At 36.5% G+C, this 25,970-nt stretch overlaps 1 protein-coding gene across 1 annotated transcript in view; it reads right to left on the reverse strand.

The window, feature by feature from the left end:
* Nucleotides 1-378: 378 nt before the first annotated feature.
* HS2ST1 (heparan sulfate 2-O-sulfotransferase 1) overlaps nucleotides 379-25,970 on the reverse strand; it is an 81,813-nt gene continuing 56,221 nt past the window's right edge. Inside the window, exons 2-7 of the mRNA XM_068406993.1 lie at nucleotides 20,977-21,215; nucleotides 14,532-14,617; nucleotides 11,118-11,256; nucleotides 7,471-7,568; nucleotides 6,078-6,235; nucleotides 379-4,998 (exon numbers count right to left, since the gene is read on the reverse strand). Coding sequence (XP_068263094.1) covers nucleotides 4,772-4,998; nucleotides 6,078-6,235; nucleotides 7,471-7,568; nucleotides 11,118-11,256; nucleotides 14,532-14,617; nucleotides 20,977-21,215 — 947 coding nt within the window. The 3' untranslated portion in view covers nucleotides 379-4,771. The remainder of the gene's footprint in view (nucleotides 4,999-6,077; nucleotides 6,236-7,470; nucleotides 7,569-11,117; nucleotides 11,257-14,531; nucleotides 14,618-20,976; nucleotides 21,216-25,970) is intronic.

Raw genomic sequence — 25,970 nt, forward strand, 5'->3', positions numbered from 1 at the left:
AATCGGTCAGGTCATTTGTTCCCTCAGACAGAGAACCACGTATGTATCAATGCGTTGTTTTAACACCAGTTTTCTATTCTTACAAATCTCGGTGTTAATATTAACAACTTTTCATTGACGCTTCCAGCACAGTATATACCCTCTGCAAATCTATTACATTTCTGGCCAGAAAGCCCAATGCAAATTCTAGAGGCCTATAAATATATTTAATTATAGCTATATGAAATTATTACAGACGAGCTGCACTGCAGCGTGCCCCTCCCCTCCAAAATCAAAGTTCACAATACTGCATAACAACATCTTCTAGGAAAAAAGCATTTAATGTGAATGTGACATGCAAATATTAAGACAGGACACCAGACTTCTTTTCTTTCCCCTTCCCACTGGGTGTTTTATTTTTATAGCATTTGCATTAGGTAATCAACTGAAACACTTCAACAACAGAAAGCTGGCAGCATAGCAAGGAAAAATGGAGATTATTTCTCAAACAGCTGTGACAAAATGGTTTCAAGTTGGAATAGTATTGCACAAACAAATCAATTTACGGAGGGTGAGTGGGAGCGAGCATCTTCAACATGGATTGTGAGGAAAAAAGGCACTATTTAGCTGTGTGTGTGTTTAAAAAGAAAAAAGTCATGAAGCACAATCCATGTTTTTCAAAATTACATTCAGTGCTGCTTTAGAAATGCTCACAAACCTGTCTCTTTTTACAGAAGCTACAGAAAGCTGCTGATGTAAATATCAGACAGTACAAGTGTATGAACATTTGTAATTATGCTCCAGAAAAGTCTCAGGAAGAGGGCTCTTTCTATAAATACTGCTGCAAAGGTTACATCGTTGAATATGCTTACAGTAAAGGAAGCATCCATGCAACTAAGCAGCCTTACAGTTTGCCTAAGTTTAATCTCTAGTAGTCATAAAATATGCTCTAATTTTGAAGAGCCAAATTGGCAGTGCACTTGAATCAGGCTTTTCCACCAACTGCTTAAGCAGCACAGTTCAGACAGCGTCATCCATATACCTTTTTGTCATATACACGTTTAGCAATGCCAGGTAAGCTTAATGGAAAATTTTAACAGAATTATAGCAGAAAATAAATGAATTTTCCCTGATATAAAATAGAACATCTCTGAGAACATATATAAGCAAATGTTTATTCCTGGAAAGTAAAAATAGCTACATATCTTCAGAAAAACTAAATACCCAGAAAAGGCATTTCAAATTACTAGGATGGGCTGTTTCTTCCTCTCCCGTATTGTATAGATATAAATCTTCATGCTTGTTTGAAAACGAAGCCATGATCAGCGTACCATTAATAGAGACACTGCTGAAAATCAGAGCAAGCGGGAATGTGCACACAGGACATTCTGTACCCTAGCCTTGTCTTTGCTTACAGATGCACGAACAAAATAAGAGTGAAATTCTTGTTGCGTGGCTGCAGAATTATCACGGGAAGGAGCTAGAAACACCGTTGCTCTCCTGCCAGCACTGCCCAGTGTATCACCAGCTACAGGCGTGCTGTGGCTGTGGCTGTGCTGTTACCAGCGCAGCTGGACCTAGCGCCACGATGCTGACATCAGGAGTTTCAACAGGGCTACAGTTTTGCACAAAATCTGGGCGTTCGTTTTGTACAAAACGTACAGAACAGTGTAACAAAACCTACTCTCAACTATATATACATGAGCATTTCAGCACCTTTCAAACGAACTTAGCCCTGCAAAAAGCCAATCTCACCCCTGTGCAGAGACTACAGTTAAAAGATCCATGTTCAGGAGGCTGCATAGTAAGTTTACTGATCGTAGAACCTGGAACAACAAAAACCCATGTATTGCTGCTTTTCACTATAAGTCATCAAGGGAAAATACACAAGATACATTCTGTTTATATACTGTAAAATATTTTTAATACCAACAATTTGGATTGTTTCCATTTCTGAATAGAAGATGAATAGAGCAGGTTATTAAAAATCTGTAAAGCTCCTTTTCCTAAAGTGTCTTTTACGAAATCCAAGTTTGATAGTTGTGAATTCAAAGGATTCTAAAAAGTTCACAGTTGACTTTAGTGGTTGCACTAGATATAAAAGTAGACAGTTGATTCCTTCTGTGTTCCACAGATAATAACATTTTCAGAGTACATCTGGAATGAATACCTCTCCAATTGTAGCTAGCATTTTAAAAAAATATTCCTAAAATTCTTGTTTGTCTCAACCCTGCCAGTTCACAGCAAAGAACAGGAAGTGATATCTGATTAAATAAAATGTGTTTTCTTACATGAACTATGAAAAATATATTGCTCTCTTAAAAGTAAAAAAATTTGCATTGTTCTATTATTTTTGTTACTGAAGACTCATAATTAAGAAATTCTAAATCCTGGAAGAAAAAAAAAAAGAAACACAACTTCTAAAATTACTTACAGAATATAAGAGGTTTCTGTAGACTCTACTGAAATCAGTACAAGTTTTGCCTATTTTTTTCTTGTCAATACAGAAGCACTTGTCTACATACCTATTTCATTACTTAGATGAATATTGTATGTTTTCACTTAGTAAACTCTTCTGCTCTCTTAGAGGTGCTCTTCTGAAAGTTCTGAAGGAGACTCATGAAGGTAAACTAATCCGAGTTATTCTGAAGGAAAACAACATAGTCAAAATATATCTAACTTAAAACTACCACTGAGTGGATAATCTTTCCTGGGATTCTAAATATTCATTTTATTTAAAAAAAGTTACTGCTTTGTTATGGACATTTTTAGATCTCCATTAGCTACTTCTTGTGTATGACTCCTCAGTTCATTTCTTTAGCTAGGAAACATGTCTTCATGTGTGAATAACACATCCTATTCCCAAACATGTTGGCATTATTAATGATGTCAATAGACAAGAGCTAGAACAGGAAATCTTATGCATGGTTCATGCTATATAAATGGTAAGCTATCAGAAGGAACTTCCCTGATTACTTGGGAAGAACAGAGAGAGATCTATTTTTAAAATTCAAAGGGAAAAATCCAAGAAAACAAAGAAAATGCAAGATGTACTTGATAGTCTCTCATTATTCTCTCTGTAATTGGGCTGTTGCTTTTGGCTGCAGACATCCAGTTCACAGACCATTTTCCATTTCCTTTGTTTTCATTACAAGAACAAGCTGGTTAAAGAAACTCCACTCGGTAATTTTAAACTAAGCCTTCAGCATCATCCCTTAGGAATTTAAACCTTTACCACCATTTCTTACTTCATCTCCTCAGTGCCTTCCCCCATCAAACCCTGTGAAAAGCACTTAAAGAAAAGGCAGGTGTAAGATGTATAAATACTCAGATCTTTAAGAAAATTCAATAGGAAACAAATTCTTGTAGCTCTCCACTGCCATTTGCTATAACGCAGTGGCCCCAAACATCTGTTCTCAAATTTCAATTTACTTCATCTACCAGGTGTTTCACATTGTTAATAACGGCAACTCACAAATTTACAATAGTCACATAAGTCAGTTACATAAATACAATTATGTCCATCAAGTTCACTGCATCTTTCTCAACCAGACTACACATGACATTTTTCTTTTTTTCCTCTTACCATAATAAAGGATGAAGACTACATTTCTGTAAAGAAAATCCCTGGACAGCATTCTGGTTTTGAATTCAGAGAGGTCACCGAAGTGCATTTCAGCAATGTCCAACAGTTAACTCAACTAGGAAGTAGATGTGATGTTTTTCACTTCACACGTAACAGAACTGGTGCAAAAAACCCACTTTAAACTAGTTACTTTAAACCTTTTGGTCCAAATACATAAAATAAGCAGTATTTACAGCATTTTACTTCTTTTGTAAATGCAATGCTTTAAAACACATTATAAAGCACCTTAGTAAAAATATTCTACAGGTAAAAGTATTGAAGTAGTAGGAAAACCCTAACCATACCACAGCTCACTAATGGAGTCATAATATGGATTCACCAATACCTCAGTTTACAGTTATTACAAAGAATCCATGGAGAAACTTAATACTGAATTTACGATTTTTGTACCACTGTGTAAGGATCAACTAGAACTGCAGACAATACCAACTCTCTTCGTAGTTTTCCCAACCTCAGTCAGTGGTAGTGGGGATAAAAAACAGAACAAAACCCCCACTGCTCTGATTCTTTAACTTTTTACAGTATTAACGTGGAAATGATGTTTTAACACTAATGATTAGTTGTAATTTTTTAATAAAACCACATATATAAATATGGGCAATTCCAGCAGCAGTAGCACTTCTCAGCAGAACATGATTAACCACCTCAATTAATATCATGTGACATGATTCACAAAAACAAAGCACAGATGTCAACCAGTTATTAACACTGCTCATATTGTATACAACCAAAATTTCCATGTTGAAAGCTGGGAAAAATGATTTCCTCTTCACAGAAGTATAAATGAAAATAAATTGCTCTAAAAATTAAGGGAGAGCACCAACAGAAGCATTTTTTGTTTGTTTATATTTTCCACTAGAACTGCTGTGTATTAATTGCTCCGAATTAAAGTGTAGATTTCTTCAGGTAAAGGATATTAACTCCCACTGAAAGTATTAGTTAGATAAAAGAAATTAAGCCTTTGCTTCTGGATTACCAACATAGTTAGCCAGTATTCAATGCCCTGGAGGTGATCCACAGCCCACTTTTCTCAGATCTATAAAGAAACGTCTTAGAGTTCTACAAGCAATCTAGTTTCCATGGCTGAGGACTAAGATGACAATGTGACCAAAGATTTAGGTCCACAAATCTAACCATATAGTGTTCTTAGTTTGATTTAGGATAAATCTTTTCATAGAAAAAGTTTTGAGCCAGAATATACAATTCTCCATCTTTTTCCCGAACTGCATGTGCTCTGACAAACTGAAATTGCTCCAGTGCAAATTCATAAAACTCATTCTCCATTTTCCAGATTTCAGACTGTTGTAGCTTGGCAATAGTTTCTTTTGTGGGAAGTTTTTTCTCAGTTGTTTTCCTAAGATGAGACTTCTTTCCTAAATGCAAAATGAAAGCAGTGACTTCACTTTAAAGTTCATGTGATTAAAAAATGTTACAGTCCTTTTATGTACAGAGTTTTATACCCTCAGCATGTTGATAAACTGCATTAGAAGTGACAGAATTTAATCCAGAATTTATTAACATAACATGCAGGGTTGGAAAATTGCAGTCTCTCTCACTAAATGTTAATGAATTTTGCATCAGTTCTTTCAATTCTTCCTCCTTACTCTAATAAACCCAGGGAATGAACACTTCATTTAAGGAACAAGATTACTCCACATAATGTACTTAGAGCAAGACTGGTCTTTCAAAATTAATTATTTAGATGTTAATCTGGTATCAAATGTTAAGAATTTTAAAAACTGCAGAGCAAGAGACTTCTTTCATGAGACAAAGATGACCAAAATGATGACAGCATTTTCCCTAAGAAGTGCTATCTGTTGCTTTATAATAAACTTGTTAACACGACACATCTAAGCTCATCAGACCCTTTTCTCCCTCTATTTGCAGACAGAAGCCCTGCTAAGAAGGACCTTTTCTTCATCATAAGTCACATGGCCAGCTCCTAGAAACTGAGCTACTCACTATTTAACAAATGTCTTATTACGACCCCAGGAAGATAAACATGTACTTGGGCCTTTGTATCCCTTGGGCTTTTTTGCACAGCCAACCAGGTTGCATCAAGCACAGTTAACTTCAGCAGGGCTTCTGAGGAAATGGAAATCTGCCACTACCAGCCATTTTACAAAACTGAAGCCCCTGCAAGACCTTTCAAAAATGTTCTGATAAACACCTGTCACAACTTTTTAAGTGTGGTATACCTGCACAACTGCCTTTATCCCAACCTTAAATATTTACAATTTGTGTAAGGCAGGAAGATACTTGGGCTGCCCTCAAAAATTTGTACTGACAGTGATTTAAAGAGTTTGTCTCTTCTGTAGGAACATCAGCCAACTGAGAGGCAAACTGGGCAGAGACTCAAAACTATTCATCTAGGTCTAAAGAATTCACATTAAAAAAAGTGATAAGAGGATGAAAAATCCATGGAATCCATGGAAATCAACCATTTAAATACCTGTCCGGTACAGTTCTGTGGCACCCCTGAAGAACCGGGGCAAAGCTGCCTCCAACAACATGATAAAGTCTTCAAGCTCTTCAGTAACTCCCACTAGGAAGTATTCATTAATCAGATTGTATTTGGCTTGTTCCAAAGCCCATCTGCTTCCCACATTCCTAAAATGACAGAGAACAATTACAGCAAGTTCTGATGTCAGCCAACAATCCTTGGTCCCTAGATGGAGATTACTTCATAACAGGACATTTGTATAGGAAAGGCAAGACTCATTTCAAGTTATAACCGTTCCTGACTTCCTTTCCCTTTCCAGTTTCTCTCATGTGTTCTTATCTGAAAATTTGACTCCTCTAGTTATTTTGACTAATAACACGGCCACAAAAAAAACACCACATGTGTATATGGTTACTGTCTCTATTAATGCAATTTTTTGAGGATTTACATTATCTCAATGTCAATACTCAGTCTCCACTTTCACATTAGATACCAGAAATGGTTCTGGTAAGAACACAACTTCCCTTTTGCATCCTACAAGCTAATTCTGAACTAGAAAGTCATTGCACTTAATGGAAGGACTTCCCTACTGAACGACAGACAGAAATTAAACCGACATTTTTTCCTCCTTTTTATAGCTCTAGACAGCGTGAAAAGATAGGTTCAGAGTTCATTCTTTCTCTGCTTCTCCACCTGGCGCAGGTGTAGATAGGTCTGACCAACGGGCACTGAAAAGAGGAGCTCCCAAGTGGCCATTTACTTTGCTTATTTTTGGATGAACAGTACCTTTGACAAATAATTGCCCTTGATTTGATTCAGGATCCTTCAAATCATCCATGCCCTTTTTGTTTTCTTTTTCTTTTTTTTTTTTTTGTTTGCTAAAGAGTTTTTTAAAGTCTGTGCTGTTGTTATAAAACATGCTGCATTGACAGATAGACACTATTTGCTTTTGTTTCAGTTTCTACCAAGTAGCATTGACTACTGGATGTCTGGTAAAGGTTTAAGAAGATACATTTATCCTGGTCTCAATTATTTTACTCTCCCCAGAAATTCTAGGAGCTTGAACAAAATACCTCCATTCAGAAAGATGGATATTGTAGCGTAACATAAGAGAAAAATGTCAAGACTCCAAATCTACAAAAATTATTTTTAAAATTGAAAGTATCTGTTTTCCCCCATAGCACTGCTGACACAATATCCTAACATATTGCTTGTTTAAAAACTGCAAGACTGTTTCACTAAAATGCATCTTCAAAAGAAAATACATTACTAAAGTACCTGCTGCTTTACTCTGTCCGGTCCCTCACACTTTCCCCAGCTGTGCTACATATTCAAATTTGTTAAGTTTAGGTTTCAGCGCTGATATACTTGACTAACAACTTAAGCTAATTTATCTCCCTACCAGCATTCGGAGCTGTGGCCACAGAAGAACGGAATTTGAAGCCAAAGTTTCTCTGGAGCACAGTCTGAACCTCCAGCTGCCACACATTCATCAAAGGTCTGGAACAAAGACAAAATTAAACTGAGCTTTAAAATCTAATATACGTATCAAACAGCTCAACCTGGTTAGTTGCTAAATGTAGTGGGGACAGAAAAACACAAGATATTATGTGAAAAAAAAAAAGTAATTTTTTCAAGCCTTGCTTTCGCAGTGTTATTAGGAGGACCTATTTGTCTCAATTAACATAGTACTTGGACAGTGTTTTATGACTAGAACTAATGAACAATTTAATCTTGCCTGATACACTTGATACACCTTTGATATAATCTTGATAAAGGCTCTATGTCAAAACAAGCAAAAACAGTCAATAAGTGTTGGTATCATTATTTTTCACTTACAAAAAAGTCACTAAAGATACAGTGTCAAATGCCATTAGGATTTGTGTGATACTGGAACAGCTGGATCTTTATACCATAGAACACTGCATTTTCTGTTTTAGATTAAACAATGTTCTATTAAATTTTAAATATTGTGACAAATAACTGCCATTTCAGAGGCTAATTTGCTTTTGGCAATCAGAAGAAGTGAAAGCAAGTTGTTCAATGCATAACAGAATATTCCATACAACATAGCTCTATGTGGATAGACAGCCATGGCAACACGGAGTTTCAACTGCAGTAACACAGTTACAGTAAGAACTTCATTAGCATTGGAAAGAATTTGTAAATATTTTACCCAGTCACCATAAAGTCAGTATTTATGATATTTCTAATCAAGATATAAGCCATGTATCTAGGATAGATTTTTTAAAATTATTTACTAACAAATAAGTGATCACAGAGACAACTTTAGACCTTCTTCAGTATAATTACAAGTTTCTGTTCAAAACAACTATGTAAAAATACATTTGCTTAATTATTTGGTGTTATAACAAGGACAATGTCCTTTGCCTCTATTTTGAGGTGAAGTTCCTGAGATAATCTGAAAAATTTACTGACATCAGACCAAAGCAGTGATTAACCGGTGGTGTCTTGGTCCACATTGCACTTTGAGTTTAGAACAGCTTGTACACATCACATATCAGAGATAAAAATGCAGCTTAACTAGGAAAACAAGACACTGGTATGCTTTCTCTAGCATAGTTCTCTAGAGAAATTCTGCGCTGATCTGAGTGTTTTATAACATCAACATTACCTAAGAACTAAATTCTTTAAATGCACCTCCTAACTTATTAATGTATACACTAAATATGAACTGGCATCTGTCAAAAGAAAGACTTCTTTGCTTATACCTGCAGGTTATTTTATAGTTAATACACAAAAGCAAGCAAGTAATATAAGTAAGACGAAATAGGACAGGCCTCCCTCCCTACTTCCTCTTATATACTTACCTTGACTACTCCATCCAGAGATTTTATTATAAGAAACACTTGTCTTTACAGACTCCATTCTTGGAGCCAAGCTATCCATAACTTTGGAAGCACAGGGATATAGAAAGAAAATGAATGAAGAACTCTTCCATATAAATGCTGTGGTATGGACTGGGAGGGGCCGAGGGTGTAAAGTATGTTGAGATTCCTTTCCACTTAATAAAGGCACAATTGACTTCCATTAGAAAGATTGCATTTTTGACCTTCCCTACTTTTTATTTGAAGACCTCTTAGTGAATCTACTATAACACAGATTAGAACAGATATCAGTGTTATAGACACTGCATTTGGATCAATCCATTGCTGAGCTTACTGAATTTTATATCTAATGTATGTAAAACTGACACCATCTATATACTTACAGTTTTCTTGGAAACACCATGGAAAAACAGTATTACCTGATTTAAATGAAAGAAACCCTAAAACTCAGCATAGCAAATCAATTTCACTTCAAATGAACTAGAAATGCTTACAGGACAAGTTAAATCTGTATGGCAACAGCTAAGTCTCAGACCTAAATAAAGTGGCATGATAGTGACAAAATGAAAAAAAGCATCTTTAATAGGAAAACATAAAATTATTAATGCAATGCATTACAAACATTATAAATAGGAATGCATTTCAACTTATTCCAGTAAATCAGAGCTTACAGTGCAGTCTGCCAAGCAGTAGCACTAGGGATTTTGGCTTGATGTTTCCGATTGATTACCTAACAAGTGTTCGGATTATAATTCAAAACTAAACAACACGGTTAAAATTTCACTCTTTTTAATAAGTATTAAGTCCTATAAACAGCTTGGACTTAGTAGCATGATCAGCTTTCCAACTCACTGATCTCCACCAGGAAGGAATTCCACTGGCCAAATCATGCTCCTCATGAAAGGGATGGAGAAGGTTACAAAAGATGAGATCCTATCTCTCTTTTTAAAAATGCCTTTATGATACCATATCACCAAATCATCTCTGTAGCCAGTTCTATGAAGATACATTTTTTTAAGCTTAATTTCAATTTGTTCTGCTTGAAGCTTTCCTCTACCTATGCTGTAGTATGCCTGGAGAAACTGAAATGCAGTAGCAGAAGATGGCGCCAAAACCTCAATAACAGAGGAGCAGTGAGTTATCAACTGGAAAGAAAAGAGGAATGGTTTGTTCCTAATATTTAAAAACACTATTTGGATAGGGGGGAGCACACAAAATGATTAGTCATATTTATTAGTTGTTACAACGTTTATAGACTAAGCTGTATTCAGTGTGATTTTTGTTTAGTTATTTTTTCAATGTCTCTTGGTATTCGCACAGTGCTACACTAAATTGTCAACATTACAGAAAAATTTCATCAGTTTAAGAAAATATTGCAACTGAAATTTTAAAAAGTGTTTGGCTCTGTAAAGTACAAAACCTCCTTACATTTTATAAAAGCTTCCACACTGTTCTAACTGCAGTTTTATAAACTATATTCATATACTTAATACCCTACTTTTCTTCCTGATGTAAGAAAAGACCAAAGCAACATGCTCCAACAAATGCCTTACTGCAAACCATGACAGTGGATGTATAAATTCTTTCTGGAATACATATATTATGGAGCCTAAATGATTTTGCCATTCTGAAACTATGTCAGTAATCAAGGTTTGAATACACTAACCTGAACTACTCCTATAGCCACCTAAGACAGATGGAGCAAGTATAGAAATGTATGATTCATACTTCATAGTTTTCAATCAGACTCTTTATACAAAATTCCATTGCAATATTTACATTTTAAAAAGTCGTTTTGCTGATTATAAAAAAAAAAAAAAACATCAAAGCCAAAGCATCAGCATTTGTACAGCTTTTGGTGAAAAATATATCTCTCCGTTTTCAACAAGAAGAGATGTAGAATTCTTACACAGTAGGATAAGCGTAACTAGATACAACTCCGAATACCCAAAAAAATTTTTTTGTTGTATTTAATTTTTTTAAAAAATTGGAACAGAAAGTAAATTTATAAGGTTACAAAGAACATACTTAATGTTACACTCCGATCCAGTATGGACACAAAGGAGAGAATGTAACTTACAAAACCAGCATCATCACCAAGGCTGATCCAAGAACTATTCAGCTTTTATCAGGACATTTTTAAAAATTATTTTCACATTAACTTCAGTAAGAACAACATATATAATAAAGTGTACTTTACCTTTTTATCCCCCTGTTTTCGCCTCCGTAGCCCTGGTCTGTAATCATCTCCAAAGCGCAGAAAGTAATAATAAGAAACTAGTCGTTCTATAGGATCTCTTATGACATTTATGTAAATTGGTTTCTTTTTAACACCAAATCTAAAAGAGGAAAAAATGTCTTTTAAAGAGAGGAAAACTCAAAACTCCTCATCTAATACTTAAAAGCCTGTCTCTATTGATACAACTGAAATCTATATACAGAGAAGATGATGGTGAGAAGAAGTTTAGTGATCACTTTCTCTCATCCTCATATCCAGCGCGTTATGTGGATGTGAAAGTCAGTTCAATTTCAGTTTTCCTAGGATTGTGGTTTTATTTTTTTTTAGTAGACAAACAAAACTGAAATATTCTCACACAATAGATACTAAAAACATGTCTAGCAGCCACGTATGTGTTCATAGTAAGTACAAGGAAGTTTGATATTGAGTTCCTGCCCTCCCAAACTGTGCTGTGCAATGCTGCAAGTGGCTTTCCTGGCAGGTCTCCAGTTGTCAGAGACATGAACTCGAACAGAAGGAGGACAGAGCTCAGAGCCCATCCATTACCTGGGTGGATAGTATCTGTATCCATATTAACTTCTCTATCTGAAGATATAAAATTTTTCCTTAGACATTTACCCTAAGCAAATTTTGATTTACTGTGGTACAAACAGGAAGCTTGATGAAATGAGGTGGTAAGCTCATGGGACACATGAGAAAGATTTAAACCACTAAAACTGTTTTGTGCAAATGCTACCTTTCAATGATCTATATTCAAGACAGCTTTTATGACACATTTCTCAGTTTTATTTTCTTTTCCATTTTAGACATTACTGTGGCAAATAAATATGGTATCCAAACATTAAAGAGGTTATATCACAATGGAAATTGCAAGTGTGTCGAGTGCCTGGAAGTAAAGCTAGGAGCTGGGAAAAATATTCTTCCCGTGCAAACTGCGAAAGTGTTCTGCATTGACAGAGGGACATTCAAGCCTTCTTGCTCGGCTAAAACAGAGAGCGCTTGTAGTTTTAAAATGCAGTACCATTATTGTTAAAGTGGGACTCTCTACATTATAATACCAGATATTGCTCATATGAGGAATCTTAGGTTGAAAAGCTGAAGAACAGAAACATAGAATAAGCAGCAGAAAATAGGAAGTTATCTGTGGGTTAAACTAAGGTGTCAAAGCCCTTGGAAACGTTTGTGCTGGATTGTACATTCATATGGATTTGCACATGACCTCACAAAACTAGCTTCAGTTACGATAACACAAGCCACTTACTATTGTAACTTTATTAATAATGATAATGATTTGGAAATTGCATTATCAAAGAACTTTTTTTCCAACCATTTACCAGAGAAAATAGGGAATAAGGGTGGATCAGAAATTTTAAAAAAAGAGGGAATAGAAAAATTTAACTTTTATTACTGTAATTTCTACATGGATGGGTTATGTTAACCTGTTCTCAATACTGTAAGTCATCAACTGAATCCAGTACTTTAAGCTTCAGCATAATTTAAGAGGTACTTCTGATATTTGACAGTGGACCGAAGTCTGATGTCTGAGTATAAACAGACGTAGACTTTTTTGAAATATTTCACACTTCTCAACTACAAGAACGTTCACTACAAGAAGATACAGCCTTAAAAGTGTGGGACTTGCCAAGCACAACCAGAGTATTCAAGATATTATTTTAATAATGAAAACCCGAAGTATGAAAAAGAAAGCTGTTGTGGGGGAAAAAATAAATCATTTAGGTGAAAGGCTAACAAACAACAAACACAAGGATAACACAGTCCTGGAGGGAAGATGCAGATGAAATAAATCTGTGAGATTGCTTAGATACTTTCTAGATGTAAAACAATTATTTTAGTTAAAAAAGTTCCAGTATAAACGTTTTCAGCTTTATGAAGTGAGTAATGTATAAAATAACATTCACCTTTGCTGTTCCAGAAAGCTGTTATTCAGTTCAAGGGTTTACTAATGTTGCAGCATTTTAACTTTAAAAAGGCAGAAAGGAAGCTAATGAAATTTGATACATTTTACTTTATTTATTGATTTGCAATTAAGACTTCTTGCCTGTTACTTTTGTAAACTTCAAGCTTTTACTGGGTGCCATTAGTAATTTCCAGCTACTACTGCAGCTTTTAGCACTTTCTATTGAATAATGTACTGTACTGGGAATCTATGAAGCTCTTACTTCCCCTTCTCATTCTTCATAATAAAAAGCTAGAATTAAAAATCAGTGTACGTAACAGAATGAATAATTAAAAGCAATGACTAAACAAAAGAAATTCTTACATGCAAAAACCTCATTTTGTTAAATAAATGTTTTAATACACAGAAACAGAACATTACTGAGGATTGGCCAGCAGCAAGAGGTAAAAGTAGTGGTTATTATTGTTTGTGCAGTCGAATATGCTGAGATCTGAAAAATCCACTTCCAATTTTAAACCATTTTCCACACACTGCAAGTGCAAGACGAAGCACTGCCTAGTAAGCATCTTAAGCAAAACTGACTTGCCAGCTCAAGGGGAGGTTTCACAAGACTGAGCTACTGAGGATCACTGCTTTAGATTCAGAAGCAAAAATAAGAAAAGAAAAGAAGGAAGGGAAAGGGGGAAAGGGGGAAAGGGGGAAAGGGGGAAAGGGGGAAAGGGGGAAAGGGGGAAAGGGGGAAAGGGGGAAAGGGGGAAAGGGGGAAAGGGGGAAAAGGGGGAAAGGGGGAAAGGGGGAAAGGGGAAAGGGGAAAGGGGAAGGAAACACAGGGAAGTGGGAATACAGATATGATCCTGAACCTTTGAAGTCTCTGAGAGGATTTTTACCTCATTTTATTTTAAATTAATTTTAGAAGTAGAAGGATTTAACTCCACAAGGATTATTTCAATGCTTTTTACAGCAAGTCAAATTACTATAGGCCAGAAAACTGCTTTAAAATATAACTTTTAAAATTTTGATAAAGCGTAAAGGCATAATCTGATAGAGAAGAACTACATAACTTAAGAGGCACGTGATATTACTTGTTATATGAAACATATTTGAGAACAGGTATCTTAAACTTCCCAGAATGGGAAGCCAATCCTAAGGCAGAACTGCCAGTGTTCCAGAGAAAACCCAGAATTTTCAGTATAACAGGCTTATAATTCAGACAAGGAATACTAAAACTAGCATATAAATAGTTTTGAAATGAGACTCGGCTACATTTTATCATGCAAAAAGACAAGAGAAAACTGTGAAAATCAAAACCAAATACTGCTCATCATCAGAATTCCGGTGTGAATTTTTCAAAACTGCAGTTGTCAGACTCTCATCACTAGAGGGCACAAATATCCCAGCTGGAACAAGCAACTTAAAACTACTGCACAACTCAACAGATAAATCCAAGGGTAACATACTTTGCAAAGTCCAGATAAGATATATGTCCATGGTAAAATCCTGGCTTCATTTCCTTCCAGGAAGTCACATTCTTCACAAATCGGACCTGTAAAAGTAGACAGCAAGAAGTGTTTCTGTACATCTGGAACACATTAAGCTTCCCCATACATGGTGTTTTCTGGTTGTAAGTAAAATCTTATAATGCATTAGGAAAAAAGTCTATTTTAGAGTATAACCAAAGAATTTGTGCCAGCTAAAATACACTTTTCTGCAAGCATACAGATGACTCATTTTAGATCATCACAATTTAATCATCAGAAACAAAACAAAAGCAGAATACAGCAATCAGAAGGGCAATTCAGGGAAAAAGCTATCACAAAAACATTAGCAAGAAAAACATTTAAATTTTTGTGAGTCCATAGTATTTGTAATTTGAACGGAATGCAGAATTCCCTCATAAATAAGTAGAAATGCAAGTACAGCTTGGATGGAATTCTCTGATCTGTATTTAGTCCCTCAAATAAAAGTGTACCAGATTTACAAGCATGTTCTTAGGCCTGTTTTACTGGGACATAAGAAACAAATCTGATGGTTCATTTGCTCCCCCATCCCAAAATGCAATGCATGAGTAATCCAGAAATTTTATAAATGTATACAGTGCAAATTAGATCTACAGTTTACCATTTTGAATAGTTACCTTAAGCCCAACATTTCAGTGAAACTTCCACGTTAAAGCATGAAGTAGCCCTTAAACAAGGGCTGATAAAGCAGTTATCGGCAAACTTCACAAATATAGGAATAGCTTTACATTTCAAAGATAAAAACAAAACAAGAACACGCCCCAAACCAGAAAGTATCATCAAATTAAGTGGGACATGCAAATCCTGATATAGCTTGGCTTTATTAGATGAACAGAATATTTTAACATCAAAGCATTTAACTCTGAAAGTTATTTCAAAACTGGTGAATTGGATAATAAAGAAGAGATGATAAATTTGTACTGCCTGAGCTGTCTGACAATGATATGCCATTTCTGAAGCTGAGAATTAGAAGATAGCGTTCCCTGCACATCTACAATCTCTTTTCTGTTACACAGTGACATAGATAATCACGAAGATACTGAGGAAAGTGTGAGAGCTCAAGAGAATAAACTAACATTCTGTAAGGTCTAATGGATTGAGAGTGTCCTGAAACATGGTATTTATTATTTATTATAACCAACTAATTGGGGATTTTAAGAGGCAAGGCTGGCCTGCTGCTGTGGCTTCAAATGTGCAGAACTCGCAGTCTAGGATTTAAGAGGTTGATGATCTTTACTTATTTCTTCAAACACTGTCTCTTGGACTCTCAGGTAAAAGAAGTGGATATTACTTTTTAATAATAGGCAGCATTCATTTTTTCAGTGTACAAGTTTCAGAGTCTGTGGCATTTCACAATTTAAACCATATATTGCACATGAAAATTCAGCAATTCTAGCTGAAAAGCACTGCACAATGTTATACAATCATGTTTCATAAACTGCATTGGCTTTCTGTCTGGTTTTGTCCACAGTACAACCCGGTAATATATCTATGAGACTCTGAATCCAGTTGAACTACTGAAACAAACCACATTTTCATTGACTGTACCTTTCAAAGATTAATGACAAGATATTTTCAGTGGGAAGCCTCAGCTCTGAATATTTCTCTACCTGGGTAAAAAGTTTCCTAAATGCAAAGTATATATTATCCTCCCTTCCCTCACCCCCAAACCCCAAAATGTCACGGTTGGTTGATACAACTCCACAAGTAAATCAGTTATGCTCCCTATTGTGTGTAGTGGAGTATGCATATTAAAGCGTATGTTTCAGTTACGTTTCCACGAACAAGCTAGATTTCGGTTTCTAAGAGATTAGGACTAGACACTGGGAAATGTTAAGTGAAAAATCCCAAGGGTCAGTTCTGTCTTAGATCCCCATGCCACCATCTGGCATCAAACCTTAGATGTTCCAATAATAGTTAAAAAATCCTGTATTGTCTTTGTCTTGCAGTGCCATTGTCTGCTAAGGAAATAATTTTTATGAACATAGGATGGATGTTCTAGCCTTTTATTAACTTTAACATCAGGCAAGCTAAGAAAAGGCTAGGAAGGTTTTATAAGACAGCTGTGACATTTTCATCTTTAAGATGGACCAACAACACAGTGCGCCCCTGAGAATTCAAGTTTTTGACACCTATAACTAGCCTGCAGGCAAGAGATTATTCTGGATTCACACATTTTAGGGCAGAGATGAATATTACTTGCTGCTTTATATTGTTAAATATGATCAATTTTACCTTTCTTTTCAGGGTTTAGCAGTTAGTGGAGCTTTCAAGAGACTGAGCAAGCTTCTCCATCTGAACTCAACTGAATAAAATTTGAGGTTACTTTAGAAGTTCAGATAGATGTGAATAGAATTCCTGTGAAGTTGTTTCATGGTGCTTTTATATAATCAGCTACAAAGTTGCTTTGCAGCCTTTAGTAAGTGAGAAATCAGCTGAGCTTCACTGAATTAAAAAGCCAGATCAAACGTACTCTGGGGGCATAAGATGTCCTGAAAGGTAAGTTAAGTACATTCAGTTTCTAGGACAATAAGAATTTAAACCAAGTCCCAGTGAGCCAAAAGGGAAAAAAACCCAAACCAGCATACTTGGTCTGAGCAAAAAGCCCTGGGAAATCTGTGCATGCAAACCAAAGTGATGTTGTAAACTGTGACCTCTGTCCACTAACTGCTTCCATCAATCCCTCTTCTCTACAGTCTGAACACAACACGTACACACCCTCTGCCCCCAAAAGGTGGTATGGTCATTACTCTGGCCTGGTATCGCATGGACTTTTGGATACCAAAAAAGCCCCAGCTTTTCACATCATTATATTCTAGTTTTGTTTGTCAATTGCTGAATAACTGACTTAAAATTACAAATAACTGGGGGGATGAATATCACAAGCCCAGCCACATGAGGATTTTCTATTTGAAATACAAAAAAAGGACTCTCAAGTAAGACTGAAGACCAACACAGTGTCCCCATTAAAGGAAATCTCAGACTCAGATTTAAAGACCAAGCATGATGGGATGACCGAATCAGAATCCCTCTGCAGGAAGGCACTGGTAGCTTAGCTATCCAAATTGTCATACAAGCTAATAACTTATAGTTAGCTCTAAATCAGAGGGTCCGGAGTGCTGGAAATAGGCTAGCAGCACACTTTTGGCTGCATGCCATGAGAAACCACAAGCAAGCTCAAGGCAAGGGCAGCTGAAAAGCAGTTTTGTAAGATGGTGAAAAGACAAGAGTTCACCAGTTTAGCTACGGTACAGCCAGGATACCCGCCTCACACGAACAGTTCTCTCTCAGAAGGAAAAATACAATTGGCACATGTACAGCAGTGGACACCAGTACTCACTAGGCCATCTAAAGCCGAGAGAAAAATTCTTAAATGTTCAGGAGCACATGACAGTACTTCCACTTCTAACAGAGTCGCTGCAACCTTTTACTTGTTCCACTGCTGACAGCCATTGAAACCTTCACCAGCAGAGGAAGTAAGTACTGCTAAAGTCAGTATGAGTGTGCTATCCTCTGAGAGGCCACTATTTCAGAATACACTTCAAAGCACAATTATATATTTTCAGGTTGTTCTTTTGAGAAAAATGGAGAGAGAAACTGTGGGAGAAAAAAAGAACATGCAACAGAAAACAGCAAGCTGAGGGACTGAAATGCTGGATAATTTTACCATGGCTTTTCTATGTTCACAATAACAGTACAGAGAACATGATCTCTACCCTCTTTTCTAATAATAATACATGCTGCAAGACAGAACAGTAATTTTGTTTTAAATGTTTTACATGACAATTTCACCATGTAACAAAAAAGCTAAAGTTTGTGTGGCTGGTATGCCATCCAACTAGCCACAACAAAGGCATACTTGTAGGGACAAAAAGTATCAGTACTGAAACATGCAAGCAACAAATAAAATCCAACCAAACAACTACTCTGATTTAATGAAAGCAGCTGTTTTTGTTACAGACCACACAGGTCAGAAATGCAACATGGGCAACACGGCACTCAGCTTGCTGCAAAGAAAAGGCCCAACCTGTGGAAAAAGGGGAATTTCCCAGGATCCTGCTGTGAGAGAAGCTACAAAAGAGAGGAGGGCTGCTGGGACAAGTTTCATCTGCAACTAAAATGTATGTGTTAGGGTGTCTGATCGGATTATCTCAAACCAGATACAGATTACATTTGGAGTGGATTTTAAATAGTTTTTTTTTCATATTGCATTCAACAAGTAAAGTTTCACATATGGGCACAGAACTTAAAATCTGTTATAGAATTAGAATAGTTTGGAAGAAGTACAGCAGAAGTAGTGCGTAACAGAGGACTCACTATTGTACAAATTTATGTCAGGCCCAAGACAATCTTCACGTTGCTTAGGGAGATGTTTTAACAAACAGTATCACTGGTAGAACAATTTTGCCTCTATGATGTGTTCATATATTTTACTACTGGTGCATATACACCCAATGCACTCATGTCAGCTATACAGATGAAGGTGGCATGTGAATATTTCATGCACATCCAAGCCCACGAAGAGTAAACCTACATCAGCTACTACACTGCACCCTTGCCATCTCCAAAATTATGTGTTACGACTTACAATAATAGCAAGTTGCTATCTCAATATACTAAAGATAAGTATTTGTTTCTTCTTCTTTGAACAACTATGCAATATATAAAGTTTTTCATTGTGAGCATCTCCCAGTTAACGGCCACTGAAGAAGAGGAGTATCAACTGTCTAATTAAACAACGTAATTTACCACCTTGGACAACAGCATAGTACCAAATAAAGCTAGGACTGCCAGTATTGTATACATGCCCAGCATTGATGGATTTTCTTTTTTCAACAGGTAATTATTAGAGGGAAGATGAGGAAGAGAGGTTCTCTTGGACAAAACTAAGCCACTAAAGAACAAATTTGATTTAAGTGAAATTCAAACAAAAGTAGAAATTTAAGGCAAGGTTGCCTATGTTTAATTTACACCATCAGTGACTAGCTCTCCTATCCTTCAGGACAGACCACCACAATTCAAAGAGACACCTTGACAGAAACAGAATCTGTGGTAGGAAGCGCAGTACTATGTATGACTGACTTGAGCAGTATTTTTAATTAACAGATATACGCTTGTTAAATCTTTTGAAAAATCACTCTGCTGTTGCTGCACAGGTCTTTAGTACTTGTTCTACACAGTGGACAGGACTATAGGGATGGCTACCAGATTTACTCTTAGTAATCTCAGTAATCATGTATGACAATATCACCTTCATATTTAGGAAAATATTTCACAACAGTAAAAACCCAATAGTAACACAACCCCTCCACCACAGAACAGGTTCCCAGTCCCACCCCAAGTACACTCCATGTTCCCCGCACTGAGATCCCTACCTCAGTCTTTCTCCCACATACAGAAATGAAAGTGGAGGGCCCGTTACCATCTGCTTCCCCTCGCCCCACTCCAGCAGCTGTGCAGAGCTGCTTCTGCCTGGAGGCATGCACTTAAAGGAGCTGGAAGCCCCAGTGCTGACATGCTGCAATGCACAACAGCTCCTGCCTCTGCTGCATATCAACTTAAGATGATCAGCATACAACCAGTAGTACATACCCAAGAGTTTGGAAACATTTGTTTTACAGACGGGGATGATGACATAGTGATGTTTCAGACCTCTGACCTGCGTTCTGTACGTGTGCACTCAGGACGAGCAAAGAAATATTATTTTTAAAAAATAAAAAAAATCTACTCTCTCTACCACACCCCACTCCAAGAAAAACAGACTATTGATCCATCATCATCTGATGCAGTGGTAGCCATGATAACTTCTAGCCTGGGACTACACTGATTTCAGTGAGAGCTTTAAGCGGATGCAAAGTGACCGATCCTTTAGAGTGCAAGCTATTTACAACCATGTCTTTCTACCTGTTTTTTATCACCTGTGAGACCTGACCAGACCTAGTACCAAAGACAGAAGTATAGCCCTGACAGCATGGCACAGTGCCTGCACTACTCAGAGAGGAAATCACATAAAACTGCATTCACTGCAGACACAGATGACAGGCAAGTATTATTACACAGCCAAAAGGCAGACAGTTGACAATAAAATAAACTTTTACAGTTATAACAAAGGTCATTTCTGCCCTAGCTGTCTCCCTTTGTAGTTTTGTTTTTGTCTGATAAACAGATAGTTACAACCTCCAGTAGCCCAGCAAAAACCTAAACCTATTATTTAATAAATAATATTAATTCTCTACAAAGAAAACATAAACATATTAGAATTCATTTATATTGGAAAATGTGATATAAAAGCCAATTCCATCAGACCATATAAGTTTGCAATAGCAAAAAAGTTTTCCATACTTTCCCTTTGTTTAATAAAGACATCCCGAATGCAGCAGCTTACCTGATCTTGCAGAGACATAACAGGATTATTTTTGGTTGTATTGATATGTAGAACATGATATTTGTTTTTTGCACAAAGATCATAGGCAATATTTGTGAAGGATGTGCTGGCAGTCTTAGGTACTCTGTTGTAAATAATCACCACATCATCTTCTTCATCCAGTGTCACATCTTGCCGGGGGCCATCTACTGTATGACGTTGTTCTATTTCTCTGACTTCATGTCTTGCAATAGCCCTTTCTGTTAAGGACGACAAGTACAAAATTTCTGTATAAGTATCACCAATTTTGAAGTTCAAACCACAGAATGCAAATAACCTGGTGAAAAGCAGTAACTCTTCAGCAATAAAGGAAACGCTGTCATATATATTTCTGACACATCTGAAACAAAACTTAATCTATAAAATGTATGAATGAGAAAAGGTTAGTTAGTGTGACACAGAACACAAAGACTAGAAAACAATATGCTTAGGGAACACATACCGTATTCTATGACTCACAAAAATGTTACTGAAAGCCATCATCTCTAGAGAAAAATGTCTATAATGCACTATCAAAATGGTGACATCCCCAAAATATCCCAAATAATTTCTATAAAACACCTATTTAAAAATCATAATAGAAAGAATAACTCAAGCAATTTTGAGAACATGAATTTTCTGAAAACAGTAGAAATACTCACACTAGAGATTTAGTCAATTAACTGTATAGAGGCACTGGAATTCAGATGAAACAATTGTTTTGTTATTTCACTTGATACAAGGCCGAAGTGTAAAGCATTACAATAAATGGGTTTGCAAAAAATCAGTTAGATTTATTAGTTTCAAATTTGACAAGAATAGAAGCAAGAGATGCTTACGAAACAGTTTAAGTTGAAGAGTGCTCTCTGAGTACTGAAATACATCAAAAAGAAAGAAACATGGAAAAGCAAGCTATGAACAAGACATTTTGGCAAGGTGAGTACATTGCAAATAAACCATTTTTCCTTTTACACAAAGGGCAATACTCTGAGTAACTGAACTCTGTTTCAAGTGCTAAAAGCCTATTTGGAAAATAAACCCCACAGTATTACAGCATTTTTCTCTTCTGCTGCTGAATTTCAAATACTTTGTGCTGATTCAGACACAGCTTTGTTCTGTTCTAGATAAGTATATACTTTAATACGATTTGTAATACAGATGTCAAAGCATCTTTTCTGATTCATTTATTGTGATATTGCCTTTAATAATGTATTCAAAGAAATCTGAGTTGGCCAACAGTGCAAGCTGAAGTCAATACCACAAAAGTAACCTGTAATTCTCTGTATTATGTTCTTACACAGGGTATAGCTCTTTCTGGATTACACGCTTTGAACAGCAGCAGCTCTTGGCCTTTACTTCCCTTGCTTCCTGTAACCCAGCTCTTTCTATTCTCTTTCACCATATCTCTTTAATTATAACACAAAATCACTTTTAAAGCAGAATCATTAAGCTGTGAACACCGCTAGCCTGTAATTCCACATAAACTGTCTTCAACCACAAACTTCCATCTGTCTGAAATGCTTCAAAGCTTAAAGTCACTCACTCTCTCATATGCTCGTATCTCACACCCCATAACTAAGTTACATCAGTAGGAAAATGTTTGTAGAAAATGGTTATTGAGTATATCTCAATTTTCCACATGACATCTGTTGCTCCCCACTACATCAGTCACAGTTTTTGCTCCTTCCTTTCTCATTTGCTACCTCTCCCATCACTGCTGGCAAACGTCCTATTTTGGAGAGAGATGAGGCAACAGACTCGGGTTTCATCTGTCTGAAGATGGCTACAACAAAAAGGCACTGGCAACTCTCCTCTTCCTGCCAGTAACAGATTAGAGGAAGCATTTGGTAGGGGACATAGTTAACCACATGGCTGCCCAAGGCTACATGGATACTGAATATCACCTAGAGAGGCTGAAACGAAACAAATTTAATTTGTATTTTCTACAGCAGAGTAGTAGATCTCAGCTAGATTTGAACTGTACAGAACTCCAGGGCTGATGAGGCTGGCTGGTGCAGAGGGAAAGCCTCCCTTTTTACACGTACGAAGTAAACATTTGTGAGAAAGACATGATTTGCAAGAGGAGTGATGAGAATTGTTCCTCTGATGAGGTATTTGAATCCATGACGATTTAAGAATTAGCATGATAAGTGTCCTTTAAAGACTATGCATAAGATTTATGATGAAGAACTGAAATCACCTTTTTGAAATAACTGCAGTAGTTTAAAACCAAAAGCTGAGATGAAGTGCAGGATATAAACTGCTGAAGGGCAAGGGAAGCTAAAGCTAGCAAGAAGCAGATGAAGCACCTGAAAGTGTCTAACCTGGTCAGCCATCCTAATGGCCTATTTCATTGTAGTCTATTAATAACACAAGAAGGAAAATCGTGGAAGTAAGTCCTGTAATGGTTGAAAAATGAGCATTGCTTATATGTTTTTAGAAGTACGGTAGAAAATGCAATGTCTGCTTTAATGACTTTTTACATGTGGAAGATAGGGAGGAAGAAGATGCTAGGTATTTATTAATCATTTTGTTTACCAAAAATCTCCTTAGCTGACAGCCCTGCAAATTTAACTTTGATTATGAGAACTTGTCAAGTAAGGTTGGATTGGTTTCACTGAAATAAATTTCAAAAAATAATCAGGTTCAGTCACTTCTCTCCTATCAGAGATCCTCTGGACAAAATGATGTCCTACAGTCTCATTGCTTTCATTGCATTCTATTTAAACTTGATTTTGTAAGAAAAATATCTAGGCAAAATTATTAAGAACCAAATGTCTAAACTGGGTTAACACTGTCCACATGAAGTTTGACACCTACACCAATTTAAAAAGATAAGCAGCATTTAAGCAAGTGGTACTTTGAATACAAGACAGATTTTCATAGTAATATAATACAGGATAATTTTAAGGCATAAAATATCCTGTCTCACAGTTTTTTATTACATCCTATTTAGGCTCACTGTAATAACTAATATAACTACTGACTAATACAGTCAGGAAAAATGCTGTTCTGTCACCTGCAGTTGTCCTAAGTGCAAACTTTCATCAACTGAAAAGACAGTTTGCACACAGGCAGTAAACATTGCTCCACTGGTTATTTACCAGCAGATGAATTACTTGCAGGAAGTCTTCAGTTGGTAGAAGTACCTGTTTTGTAAACAACAAAACAAGCTTATTTTCTCACCTATTTTTCTACATGTTCTTCAAAATCCTCCTTTATCCCATTTCTGTAACTGTCAGCATCATCCCATGACTTACATTTCTTGAGCCATCCTCTTGTAGCAATAAACCAGGAAATATCACGGCTAGCAACAAGTTGGTTTGCCAGTCAGATGCTACCAGTAAATAACATATAGTGGACAAGTTATGTCTTCTCCTTCAGCAGAAGCACGAATAGCAATATTCAATCTGATTCACCACTGATTATGGAAAAATTCAAAATTATTTATCTTCAGAATCGCTGCCCTTTCAAGTCAAAGCAGTTTGTCAACAAGTTTAAAAGTTATTTTAACAGGAAAAAGTAACACTTGGAGAGAAATGGACAGACTGAAGTTTGATTGCTTCCCTATTTTGTAAGGATCTCAACTAATAAAATCACCTGCGAAAATGCACTGGAACCATACATACCTATAAAAATATTTGAAAACCCAACTGAACAATATTTACATAAATATAGAAAAAAATCATTCAACTTAACAATATTTACATAATCATAGAAACAAACCACTGTGACCATAAGCAGTTGTTTGTCTACATTCCTTGCACATTCAAACAGATGAATGTCTTACATAAAACAAGTTTATCAGCATTTACTTCAAATCCAAGTGTTAACTGCACACAAAATATTCCAAACAAAATAAGTGTGGCATGGATTTTAACAACTTAAAGGTTAACAAAACCAAACATTTCAAATTCCTCATATTTTTCACAAAAGCACAAGAACCTCCTGAGATTTCTTAACAAGAAAAATCTATCTAAACCAGAAACTCTGCTTTCCCCTATAGCTTAGCACTTACTGAAGGATACATTTTGAGCCTCGCTGGCAGTCAAAGTCAAGTTAACTGAGAATCTGGAAGAATAATTCAGAGCATATTGTTCTGCTTCCCCAAGCTATGCTCTTTGTCCTCTACATCTATTTTCCTTCTGTATGTATCTATGGATATTATTTAGGCTCTCTCTTCAATGTGTCTTATGTGCCTGCCATGCTTCCTTGTGAAACCTCCCACTCAGATGAGGAAAGGCTCAGTCTTAAAATAAATTTTAGCTCAGCAGCCTTCCAGTGCTACCCAACAGAAGAAAAAGATGTGGATTCAAACTTCACTCACACTGACTTTGCAAAGGAACTGGACAACTAGTATTGATAGCACCATCCCTGAGCAAACAGTTGCTGTATATCTACGATACTGGATGCCACTTCAAACCAACAAGCAGGTTTCTTCCAGTTGGGAACAACATTGAAGGCAGCTGACTTGGTGTCTCAGCTTGCTTTCCACTGTGCTCCCAGGCCAATTAGGCAAGCAGCTGGTAGCACGAGGCACTGAGCAGCTCTCAAGCTGTTTCCCTGCCCAAAAGCTGCATTAACCACGATTGGCCTAAACACTGAACCAGAGCAGGAGCGAAAACCGCTCACTATAGACTCCATTCTCCTCTGATGAAGAATGAAAAATGAACAGCAGCTTAAAAATGAACCATAATTATGTAGCAAAGTTAATGTCCTGATTCATTTTCAAATTATATACACCTACCACATACACATAGCCCTCATCCTTCACTGAAATGCGGCCTCCTCTGGGAGCTGTTTAGCAGCATACTACTTATAAACCAGAGCAGTACTGCTCTATGTGGCTATCAATACTTCAGGGATGGAGAGGAGGAGAGAAAGAATCAATGGTGATATGACAATTTATGGCCATGGAGGATTTGTGTCACTATACCCAATTAAAACTGCAGGAAAAATACAGATTGAATTAATAA

The sequence above is a fragment of the Nyctibius grandis genome, chromosome 8, assembly GCF_013368605.1.
Source record: "Nyctibius grandis isolate bNycGra1 chromosome 8, bNycGra1.pri, whole genome shotgun sequence".
Lineage (NCBI taxonomy): Eukaryota > Metazoa > Chordata > Aves > Nyctibiiformes > Nyctibiidae > Nyctibius > Nyctibius grandis.